At 38.5% G+C, this 12,588-nt stretch overlaps 1 protein-coding gene across 1 annotated transcript in view; it reads right to left on the bottom strand.

The window, feature by feature from the left end:
- Window positions 1-12,588, bottom strand: part of ralgps1 (Ral GEF with PH domain and SH3 binding motif 1) — a 178,395-nt gene that overhangs the window by 118,601 nt on the left and 47,206 nt on the right. Inside the window, exon 9 of the mRNA XM_052093784.1 lies at window positions 433-559. Within this exon, the coding sequence (XP_051949744.1) occupies window positions 433-559 (127 nt within the window). The remainder of the gene's footprint in view (window positions 1-432; window positions 560-12,588) is intronic.

Below are 12,588 nucleotides of genomic sequence, written 5' to 3'. Positions count from 1 at the left end.
TTTGAGTTGAGCGAATTTACATAATTCTCATTTTTGCAGAACTATTCCTTTAAGAAATAGATCCACAATTTATTACTGCTCGCTGCTCTGTGCACAGAATTCCAAAGAAAGTCTTATATCAAAATGTAACATCTTGCTTAGCCTCTGAATTTACATTCTTTTTCAGCTGGCATCATTACGTTCTCTTATTTCCAACCCTTCCCCTCCATCCACCTGTCATTACAGAAGTCATATGGCTTGCAAACCATATTAATTTTGACATTACCAATTAGGAGCTGTTCCGATAAAAGATCAAGTATAAATACCATTAACACAAGTTCAACTGTCTATGGGAAGTTCAACTGTCACATAATGGCAGCCTTGAGCTTTCTCATTGTTCAGGCTTTTTAGGCTTAAATCTATGGACAAGGGAGATTGCGTACTGAAGCGTACCTAGATAGGGGATGCAGGGAGCCATTTTGAGGGATCTGATGTACTCTCTCATACGGTTGTAATTCTCCTCCTTTGATGTCAGGAAGTCCAGCTTCTCAAAGGTGACCTTGTCTTTTCGACTAATCAGCTGTTCAGAATGCAGGAAAACAAACAACAAACAGGTAATTAGTTCAGCAAACAAGGAACAACAAATGACTTTTCCCCAACTGTGAAACATCTAAGTGTAATTTTTACCATTTGCAAACACGTTGAAAATGAAAAGACTAAACACAACTCATTGGGAGGCTAATAAAATTATGTTAGGAGAGATGTTCCAAGATCGCAGGGATCCTAAACTCCAGACGCACTCCAGACATGCAACCATGTGCTGTCAACAGTGAAAATTGAAACAATTAAAATTCTTACATTTATGGGACTAGCATAGTCACATGAGACAGACTCGTGTCTAGAAGGCCTTTATGACTGACATAAATTCACCCAACACATTTATACAGCAGCATATGTTTTACTGAACAACATTAGTGTGGATGAACATGTGTTCCATTCCCTGTAAGGATTAACCAAAGGCTAATTAAAGAATTCCATCACCTGTTGCTTTATCACATCAAATGCTGGGGTGAGGTTCTAGACAGATATATATTTCCACTCTCAACACTTTTTCAGGTTTGACCAGAGAAGAAGTTTTGTCCAAATAATGAAGCACATCTGCTGTGAGTCATTGCTAGCAGACCATTAGAAGAATTTCCACCAGTTTTTAGAAGTGGTAACATACTTCCTCTCCAGAATATTGTCATTCCCTTATTAATGTTCATGTCTTGTTGAAGTCAGTGAATATACTTTATTGCTCTCTGTCTTCTATGTCTTGTCTTTACTCTGTAAATTTTGAGCTGTTTTAGTCTCTGACATGCAACCCTATGATTTTGTTTATTTATTTATTTCTGATCACTATTTGCTTGCTTAGCCCCTGTTTGTGTCTAATTTTGATATTAATATTAGATATGACTTGATATGAATTCAAATTAATATTATATTATATTTATATTATATATATATATATATATATATATATATATATATATATATATATATATATATATATATATATATATATATATATAAATAAATAAATATATACACATATATATATATATATATATATATATATATATATATATATATGTTTCTTACTCCTCCTTAGTTCTTTTATGCACTTTTACTGTATGGCATATACTACACTGATGAGCCAAAACATTATGATCACTCACAGGTGAAACAAATGATGTTGATCAACTCCTAGCAAGGCCACATGTCAAGTTCTGCGTAGATTAGATGGTACGAGAATAATCAGTTCTCGTAGTCGACGTGTTGAATGCAGGAGAAATGGGCAGGTATAAAGACATGGGTAGCTTTTACGACCACGTACGGGTGTGTCGTTTACCAGTGATGGCACCAGGATGCACTGTGGAAAGACGATAAGCCGGTGAAGGGAGTGTGATTCTCTGGGCAATGTTCTGCTGGGAAATCCTGAGTCCGGCCATCCATGTTGATGTCAATTTGACACGTGCCACCTACCTAAACATCACTGCAGACCAGGTACACCCCTTCATGGCAATTATATTCCCTGATGCCAGTGGCCTCCTTCAGCAGGATAATGCGCCCTGCACACATTGTTCGGGAATAGTTTGAGGAACATCATGAAGAGTTCAAGGTGTCACCCTGTCCTCCAAATTCCTCAGATCTAAAACTGATTGAGTATCTCTGTGATGTGCTGGACCAACAATTACGATCCATGGCAGATCCACCTTGCAATTTACAGGACTTTGAGGATCTGCTGCTAATTTCACCTTCAGGGATCTTGTAGAGTCCATGCTTCAGCAGGTCGGTGCTGTTTTGGCGGCACATGGAGGACCAACAGCATATTAGGAAGGTGATCATTATGTTTGGCTCATCAGTGTATCTGAATGTAATAACACATTTTCTGTGAGCACTAGCATTCAAAATGCCTATTATTAAAGGTGTCTCTTTACTTTTTAATGCCAAAAACAGAACAAGTCTAAACATAAAACACAATACCGTATTAATCAGTATATATATTTGTAAATGAAACAATCATGACAAAAATAATAATAATTGTGCAGTTTTGTTTGGTGCTGCTAGTGGCACATAAATTACACAGTTTTAAGCAATGCAGGGAATTGGAAGTTACATTTGCAGTTGCCTGGCTCTTTGTGGAGAACTGTTTATCATGACTTTAGATTTTGGCCAAAAAATTCACTATAAAAATTAACCTCAATGAATGAATGAACCTCAACTCATTCTTTTTGACTCATTCTTTATTAAATGTCAAAAGAAGTTGTACGGATTTCAGTTTGTTTCCAAATCTGCTGAGAGAATATATGGTAGGAAAGTCAGATTGCAGCGCTATCAATTAAGGAGTTTTTACTTGGTCTGGAAATAATAATATTATGACAAAGATTTGAAAAACTAGTGGGAGCAAATGTAGACTGCTTAGGAAAAACTCATTACAAAGACATTATAAATGATGAACAGGGTAAATTATATCTGCACTGGAGTGTTTCAGTAAATGTGATTTCAATCCGAGTGTGTGTGTCTACAACCTCAACAGCAATACTTTATCATTTTCTGCCTGAGTTAGAGCAACCAAAATTAAAGGCATTGTGTGATCTCCTCTATCAAGCCTCCATCACCCGCTACCATGACCACAGAAGCAGTCAGTCTCCCCCTAAAACACGAAACTTGAATGACTGCCATAGTGGCATACACCCAACGCTGCATTACTCATTCCATACACATACACAGTGCTAAACAATTCCACTGAGGGTGATAAAAAAAATAGGGAATTCCTTCAAACACTCACATCTTTATTTTATTCTGCAGTAACACATGACTGACTTTGATTGCAGAAAGGAGCTCATGGAAGCCAACAGTGTGCTTGCTGTCTCTCTGTAGCTGCTCCAGATAGCAGTTAAAGCCTCCATACATCAGTGGCTGTAAAGATGGGGAGGTACTGGGCTCAGGGGCACATTAAGAAGTTGTTTCCACTTAGCCTGCATTTCGTCAACAGGAATTAACCTTTTAGTAGTAGGTTGCTGATGCTATACCAGTAGAATGTAAAATTTACTCAACCCTCATGTGAATCAAAAACCTATATTCTATTTTGTATTCAATTTATATTCACAATGAACATTGTCTGTCATTGTATGGAAAAGGGAGCATTCAAATTCTCCTTTTATGTTCCTTGGAAAAATAACAGCAAACAGGTTTGAAACAATATTGTGCTGACAGAATTTTCACACATAAAGGCAGCAAAAAGTAATCCAGAAGACTACAGTGCAGTGGTTTAATCTATGTCTTTGAAGCGATCCAATTGTTTTTATGTGAGAACAGGGCAAAATGTAAAAAAAAAAAAAAAATCACACCTTTTTTCAAAAATTATAATGCCATATTTTAAAACATTGTGATAATTTACACATTGCTGAGACATTTTCTTAACCTCCTTGATCAGCCCTGTGTACTAATGATCTACATCTAAATTCAGAATCCATCATGGCGGACAAAATTAATCGCAGGTAAACATTTTAATCATGGGTTAAATATATAATCTCTGATTTGTTAAACCATAAATAAAATTAAGTGGTGCAACACAATTCAAATTAAAATAAAAATTTAGATCAACAAACCCTGGATTAGCTCTAAACTCTGCTTAATTTAATCCTTATTGGCGCAACCCACCCTAGGAAGTGTAATCAAGTTTAAAATCATAATCTTGCCTACATACTGCAGTTACATTTACATTTACATATTTGGCAGAGGCTTTTATCCAAAGCGACTAACAGTGCACAATCCCCCCTGAGCAACCTGGATTTAAGTGCCTTGCTCAAGGACACAATGGTGGTGGCTGTGGGGATCGAACCAGCGACCTTCTGATTAACAGTTATAAGCTTTAACCCACTACGCCACCACCATTCTTTTATGATGCCTGTATGTGCTTTTTGGAGCTTTGAAGTATTTCTCATCATTCACTTGCATTGTATGGATTTACAGAGCTGAAATATTATTTAAAAATACTTAATTTGTGTTCTGCAGACGAAAAAAAGTCATACACATCTGGAATGGAATGCGGGTCAGTAAATGATGAGATAATTTTTATTTAGGGGGGGAACTTTTCTTTAAGGGCTCTTATCGCAAGTAAATTAATTTGTCTATTTATTTAAATTAGTATAGAAACATAAGCAGAAAAGGGGATTCATTATTAGTAAACAGGAGGAAGCAGTCTGGAGAGAAGAGAAAGAGAAAAGAAAGAGAAAGGGAATGAAAGGGTTGACAAGAACAGTAGAGAAGATGGAAAAATTGCCATAGGGACAAGATCTGAGACACAGAGACTACTGGAATATACACAGGAATGAAGGTGCTTTCAGAATCACATTCAACACACCCTCTCTTTTTCATTGGTCATCTTTTCTACAAAAGCTTCACCTCTTTCCTTCTCTCTGTCAACAAGCTTTAAAACCCTATTATTATCTCTCTTCTCCCAACCATTAGTTATTTCTCTTCTCATCTTCATGATTCCATTTAATTTCCTACCAGTGCACAATATAATGTGTAAGGTGATCCATAATGTGTGTGCTGATTTTTTTGGGGAATTTAGAAGAGAAAGAGTATCTTAAGTCTTGTAATCGGTATCCATTTAAACTTTTTTCACAATTTTTATTAGACTTTTGCCTTCACTCGTTCATTTTAAATAGTTCTTTGTGTGTCTTCAAAGCAAATTAAAATTAGAAGTACGAAAATTCCATGCAGTCTTTCAATTATGAAATCATAAAAGCTGCAAGCACAATAATTATAACAGAATTAGCAGTGCTTTTTAAAATAGTTTTACACTGTGTACAGCATGTCATACTGCAGGTCAACTTCCAAAAGTATATAATATCAACTACACATTATATGCATGTATCACAAATAGAAGAAGCTTTTATTTTCCTGACTCCACAACATGAACAGAACCGACCAATAAAAGTGCTGGATATATAAGGATAAAGTCACATATAGATTTTTTTACTACTGTATGTTCCGAGGGCTGTCTTTCTCCATTGCATGCCCACTGGGAAATCAGCAGTCAATCTTCAAATAAGTGGAAACAAGGCCATGAAGTCAAGCGGTTCAGAAATTGGCTGGAACAAATGACATAAAGGATTACGCACTCTAGTCTGTGCCAGGAGTAATGAAACATAAGCTATTTGCAGAGCAAGACCTCAAACAATCATTATAGTCAGCATATACATGCAAGTGTCTTTTCATTATTAACAAGTCAATGAATGAGATGTTTAAATCTACAATTAAAACTGGCCTATAGTTGACTGTGCTATTTTTGGACTATTTTTGGACTCTTCAGTGATCTGGGAATCAGAAAATCCAGAACGGTTTTATGGTTTTTGGACAGGACTTGATTAGCTAGGCCTAAATTTGTGTTTAACAGACATCCTTTGGGATTTGAATCCTGTCCAAATTGAATACATCTGTATTTTTCCATCACACAACTTCAGAAAAGACAGACCACATTAGCTGATTTTTTTTAAGCTAACACAAGAGGTCATTTTAGAAATCTAATCCTGTCTTGATATTTTGTACTGTATTTTTCACTTCTCATTTATTATTATCTTTTTGAATACTGTATATAAATCAATTATTTTTTGTTGCGCTGCCTGGTTCTTTCTAAGTGAAATATCAGTAGGTGGTTCAAGTGCTCTCATAGGCTTGTAGTGAGGGGGTTACAGGTATGTCCAATGGGAAGGCCAAACAGCTGGCCAGATACTGTTCTGTATCAGCCATTATTGATATTCACAGTGTGTGGAGGAAGCATTGTTATTTGTATCGCTGGTGCTAATGATTGAATACTGACGTTTAACCAGCAAGTTTCAAAAAAATTTCTGTTTTTTTTAAATGTGAAAACGAGGGCTAGGTTTAAGGTTAGGGGATAGAATCTATAGTTCTTACAGTATAAAAATCATTATGTCTATGGAGTCCTCACAATGATAGCTGGACCAACATTTGCATATACAAGCTCTGAACTGTTATTGTGGTATTTTGTTGCGTAAAATAAACGTATTATGTGCTTGAAAACACTAAAAGAGTAGCTATTTGTTTGTCGAATGACAACCGCTACTAATGTAAACAAACATTTCAGCACACATCGGAGGAAGATCACTTTTGATGTCTTCACTGTGCATATAAGACATGACATATAAGAGTGATCATTTTTATCATGGTATTTTGGTGACGAGTTGAATGTATGCATATAAAATTAACTTATTTTATGGTTTAAAAGACTGTACCAGTAACTGTTTGAGCAAATATAAATTACAGGAGATTGACCACTGATTGACCAGATTGGAGATTGACCACTGATTGACCAGATTGACTCGAAAGCCGAATCTGGCAGCTTGTGATGTAACTGGCTGTTGTAGACACTCATGTGTGTGATGCTGAGGGGCCCAGTTATTAACCGGCACATATGTGTGATGGTACATATGAAAGGAATAAACACAGTACTGAAAACACAGTGAGAGGCATCACAACGGTCAAAGATATCAAAGGTTCTCTATGGGATTAAGATCTGGGGAGTTGCCTGGCCACGGATCCAAAATTTAAAATGTAATGATCACTGAGCCACTTCATTATCACTCTTGCCTTGTGACATGGTGCTCCATCATGCTGGAAAATGCACCGATCATCACCAAATTGCTCCTGGATCATTGAGAGACGTTGCTCTTGCAGCACGTTTTGATATCATTCTTTATTCATGGCAATGTTTTTGGGCATAATTATGAGAGAGCCCACTCCCTTGAATGAAAAGGAACCCCACACATGGATGTCTCAGGATACTTCACTGTTGGCACAACACAGGACTCATGGTAGCTTTCACCTTGTCTTCTCTGGACTATCGATTTTCCGAACAGTAGGAAAGGGGCTTCATCAGAGAAAATATCTTTGCACCAGTCTTCTGCCGTCCAATCCTTGTACATCATGCAGAATTTCAGTTTGTTCTTGATGTTTTTCTTGGAGAGAAGTGGCTTCTTTGCTGCCCTTCTTGACACCAGGCCATTGTCCAAAAGTCTTCGCCTCACTGTGCGTGCAGATGCACTCACACCAACCTGCTGCCAATATTGAGCAAGCTCTGCACTGGTGGTGACATAATTTCGTAGCTGACTCCTCAGGAGGAGACGGTCCTGGTGCTTGCTGGACACTCTGGGACATCCTAAAGCCTTCTTCACTGCAGTTGAACCTCTCTCTTGATGATCCAGTAAATGGTTCTTTCAGGTGCAATATTCTTTGCAGCAATTTCCTTGCATGTGAGGTCATTTTGATGCAAATCGATGATGGTTGCATGTCTTTCTTTAGAGGTAACCACTGTTAACAAGAACACAATGATTGGAAGCACTTCTTCCCTCCTTTTGTAGCAATCAATCTGCTCTTATAATCCAATCAGAATGATAGACTGATTTCACCTGACTAGTACTCGTTCACTCGTTCTCAGGTGCTGCTGATATGATTATGATTAGTGAAATGATGTTAGCATCATTCCACTCAAGTGGAATCTATTTTAAAAGGCAGCACTTTCTATCTTGAAAGTGACTTCCAAGTTTACTTCAATAAAGGTGCTTTAAAACCACCTCCATTGTGCCGGTGCCAAAACACTCCAATGCAACAAGCCTTAATAACTACCATCCAGTTGCACTCACCCCCATCATTATGAAGTGCTTCTAGAGGCTGGTCCTGGCCCATCACAAGCTTAAGACCTGCTTACCACCCTCGCTGGACCCCTTCCAATTCGCCTACCTTCAGAACAGGAGCACAGAGGATGCCATCTCTACGGCACTTCACTCTGCACTCTATTGTCCCACCTTGACAATAGAAACACCTATGTGAGAATGCGGTTCATTGACTTTAGTTCAGCATTCAACACCATCATTCCCTCCAAACTGATCACCAAACTCAGTGAACTGGGCATCAATTCCTCCCTCTGTAACTGGATTCTGGACTTCCTAACCAACAGACTTCAGTCTGTTAGGTTAGATAATCACACCTCCTCAACAATCACCCTGAACACTGGCGTACCACAGGGATGTGTGCTGAGCCCTCTCCTTTACTCCCTCTTCACCTACGACTGCACACCTGTACATGGCTCTAACACCATTGTCAAGTTTGCAGACAACAACGATGAGACGGCCTACAGGGAGGAGGTTCAGCACCTATCATCGTGGTGCACTGACAACAACCTGGCTCTCAACACTAAGAAGACCAAAGAGCTCATTGTGGACTTCAGGAAGGCACACACACACACACACACACACACACCATTTCTATCAACGGGACTGAGGTGGAGTGTGTCACAGCTTCAAGTATCTGGGCGTCCACATCTCTGAGGACCTCTCTTGGACCCTCAACACCTCTACCCTGATCAAGTAGGCTCACCAGCATCTCTTCTTTCTGAGGAGACTCAAGAAGGTCCACCTGTCTCCTCAGATCCTGGTGAATTTCTACCGCTGCACCATCGAGAGCATCCTCACCAACTGTGTCACAGTTTGGTATAGCAACTGCTCTGCCCATGACCGGAAAGCACTGCAGAGGGTGGTGAAAACTGCCCAATGCATCACCGGTTCCTCACTCCCTTCCATCGAGGACATCCAGGGCAAACGATGCTTGCGTAAGGCGTGCAGCACCATCAAAGACTGTTCCCACCCCAACCACAGACTGTTCACCCCACTCCCCTCCGGGAGGCGTTTCAGGTCCCGCCACACCCGAACCAGCAGGTTTCAGAGGAAGCTTCTTTCCTGAGGCTGTCACCCTACTGAACTCTAGCTCTGCATACCGGTGACAATTGACCCCCCCCCGGACAATTTGCACTAACCTCTCCCACCCATTCTGTTCTATTTATTTATTTAAAAATGTACATACTGTAATTACACCTATACATAGCCATATTCTACTGCTCTTCATACTATTCATCCTGCGCATACACTTATTCTTAGTGCCCTTATAATGTTACCACACTGCACATAGCTGTACATATCGGTCTATATGGTTCATACAGAATATTCATATTTACTCTGTTTTTCTTATTATATATTCTGCTAATACACTGCATATATCTATATTATTATACTACTTTTAATGTCACTGCTACTACATTGCACATATCTGTACATGTTGTTTATACACTGTTCATATTACATAGCCATATTTATTCTGCTTTTATAACACTGCAATATATTTCTTGTCCTGCCTTTGCACCACCTGTCTACACTTGAATATCACATTGCACCTTTCTGCTTTTTTTGCACTTCTGGTTGGATGCAAACTGCATTTCGTTGTCTTTGTACTTGTACTCTGCACAATGACAATAAAGTTGAATCTAATCTAATCTAATAATAACAAAAATAGTGAGTATCAGACAAATTTAGATCATTGTTACATCTTCATTACTTTTGGTTACTCTTCTAATACATCTGGTACTGGAGGTTTAATTACAAGGCAATGCATAAAGGCACATACTGTAAGCAGAATACCAGTAGTTACAGCAATGGAAAATGTGACATGCAGAGCAGCACACAATGATTACACATAATAAACTGTCTCTTAGAAATTCATATGTCATTTGGTATACTTTAGAATGTAAATGGAGATAAATATATGCTATTATCTTTTGAAACAAGAACCCTTACATACACTAATAATTCAGCAGGACTGAAACTTCACACTGATTGTAAGTTTTGTCAGTAGAGCGCATAAACCCTATACTGCCCCCACCCCCATGCTTATAAATAGGTTTAAAACTTTGGAATTGGTAAACAAGATCTTGGAAGCAGCTCTTTCAAAATTGTCAAAGCCACTTAAATGTTCAGAAAGGGATCAAATGGGTTCAGTCTTTCACTGTCAGGGTTCCCACTCTTTTCAAGCCACAATTTTCCAGGACATTTTATGTGCCCAACAAGTGTAATATTTAAGCAAAAACATGTGTCCATTTAAATCAAGCTTTTATTTAGCCATTTCTGTGTGTTTTTGACGGAAATTTCTCACCTCCAGATTAGCAGTATGCGCCATGGCATAGTGTAATTATTAATCCCCGTAAAGCAATAATTTTATTAAATAAATACATAGTCTGTATATTCTGTGCTGTGGCTTGCTTCTGTTTCACAAATAGGTTCAGACATTTTTTTATAAATTTTTTGGGGGGTTCCTGGGTAGTAAGTGTTATTTCCTAATTGCTTATGCCTCAAAAGTAATGGATATTATTCCCCACAAGCTTTGCTTTTGTGACCAAGACAGTGATATTTTGAAATGTACCTATTTTCCAGAACATTCCAGATAGTTTCAGTGCTGGGTAAACTTGGAGTAACTTCTAGAATTTCTCGAAATTTCCAGTAATATAAATAGTAGTACAAATACAGGGGCCTTAAGCCCACCAGTTCAGTTTTGTTTCAGCTCCCTAAATGGATACATATCAAGACCTTGCTGGATGCCTTGAAGTATGATGAGTATGGCTGGGAGGTCATAGGAGACTTAAAAATGTTGGCATTCCTAATGGGTCTCCAAGGAGGTTTTACCAAGTTTCCACCCTGCTATCTTTGCCTTTGGGACAGCAGAGACACCAAGGCGCACTACTACAGGTGAGACTGGCCACAGCAGATGGAGTTCTCTGTCAGAAGGAACAACGTCAAATGGGAGCCACTGTTGGACCCCCGGAAGGTGCCAATGTCACCACTGCACATCAAATTGGGCCGTATGAAACAATTATTAGTGCTCTAGATAAGGAGTCGGCAGCCTTCAAGTAACTTCAAGACTTCTTCCCTAAGCTGCCTGAGCTTCAGACCACAGATAAAGAAGATCCTGTAGTGCAATGAATTCCCCAAGAAGCTCACTAGTAAGGAGAAAGCAGCATGGAACAGCTTTGTCACAGTGGTTTGGGGCTTCCTGGGCAATCAAAAGGCCGAAAACAATGTGGAGCTGGTTGAGACTCTGGTGAAGAACTATGGCACAATGGGATGTCCCTAAGAGTCCATATCCTTGATGCTCATCTTGATAAATTCAAGGAGAACACGGGAGCATACTCGGAGGAGCAAGGCAAGCACTTCCATCAGTATATACTGAACTTTGAACGCCGCTACCAAGGACAGTATAATGAGAACATGATGGGAGACTACATTTGGGGGCTGATTCGTGAAAGTGATTTACAATTTAGTCAATTTGTACTACTTTAGTATAAATACATGTTAATTTGGATTCATATGTTGTTGTTTTTCTGACTTTATGTGAACGAAAAGACACAAATTCACCTGTTTTTTCATCGGAAATAGGTACATTTCTAAATATCACTGTCATGGTCACAAAAGCAAAGTTTGTGGGGAATAATAGCCATTTTCTATACTTTTGAGGCATTAGAAACTAGGAAATTACACTTATCACACAGGAAAAAAAATGTTTACATAATGTAATTGATTCGTTTAGTGACCCCTTCTGGAGATGGTAAAATGGTAAATGGTCTGCACTTACATAGCGCTTTTTTAACTTTAGGGGTTACCAAAGCACTTTACACTGTGTCCAAATCACCCATTCACACACCAATGGCGGCAGAGCTGCCATGCAAGGCGCTAGCCTGCCATTGGGAGCAACTTGGGATTCAGTGTCTTGCCCAAGGACACATCGGCATGTGGAGTTGTGTGGGAATTGAACCGCCAACTCTGCGATAAGCAGCCGACCTGCTCTACCACAGCCTAGGTGGCAACAAATGAAAGTCTAATGTGCTATGAGTGAGTCATTGAATCATTTGAAATTTTCAGGATCGAAATCTGCCAAGAGACTTTATAGTTTTAAGCATTATAAGAACAAAGCAGATCTATAATTTCCATTCAGTTGAATGGACGAGCATGACTTTACATCCAAAAAGACAACAATAATATTCTAATAATAATAATAATAATAATAATAATAATAATAATAATAATGAGTATCAATAACGTCCCTACCTTCTACATTTTTAAAATTTGCATGTCAAATCTACTGACTTCAGTAGAAAGTTTAAGCATTATAAAAACAAAGCAGATGTACTGTATCATTTTCCTACATTATTTAAACTGC

The sequence above is a fragment of the Xyrauchen texanus genome, chromosome 27, assembly GCF_025860055.1.
Source record: "Xyrauchen texanus isolate HMW12.3.18 chromosome 27, RBS_HiC_50CHRs, whole genome shotgun sequence".
In the NCBI taxonomy this organism is placed as follows: Eukaryota; Metazoa; Chordata; class Actinopteri; order Cypriniformes; family Catostomidae; genus Xyrauchen; species Xyrauchen texanus.
The sequence above is the reverse complement of the archived record's forward strand: the minus strand, read 5'-3'. Positions and strand labels throughout refer to the sequence as shown.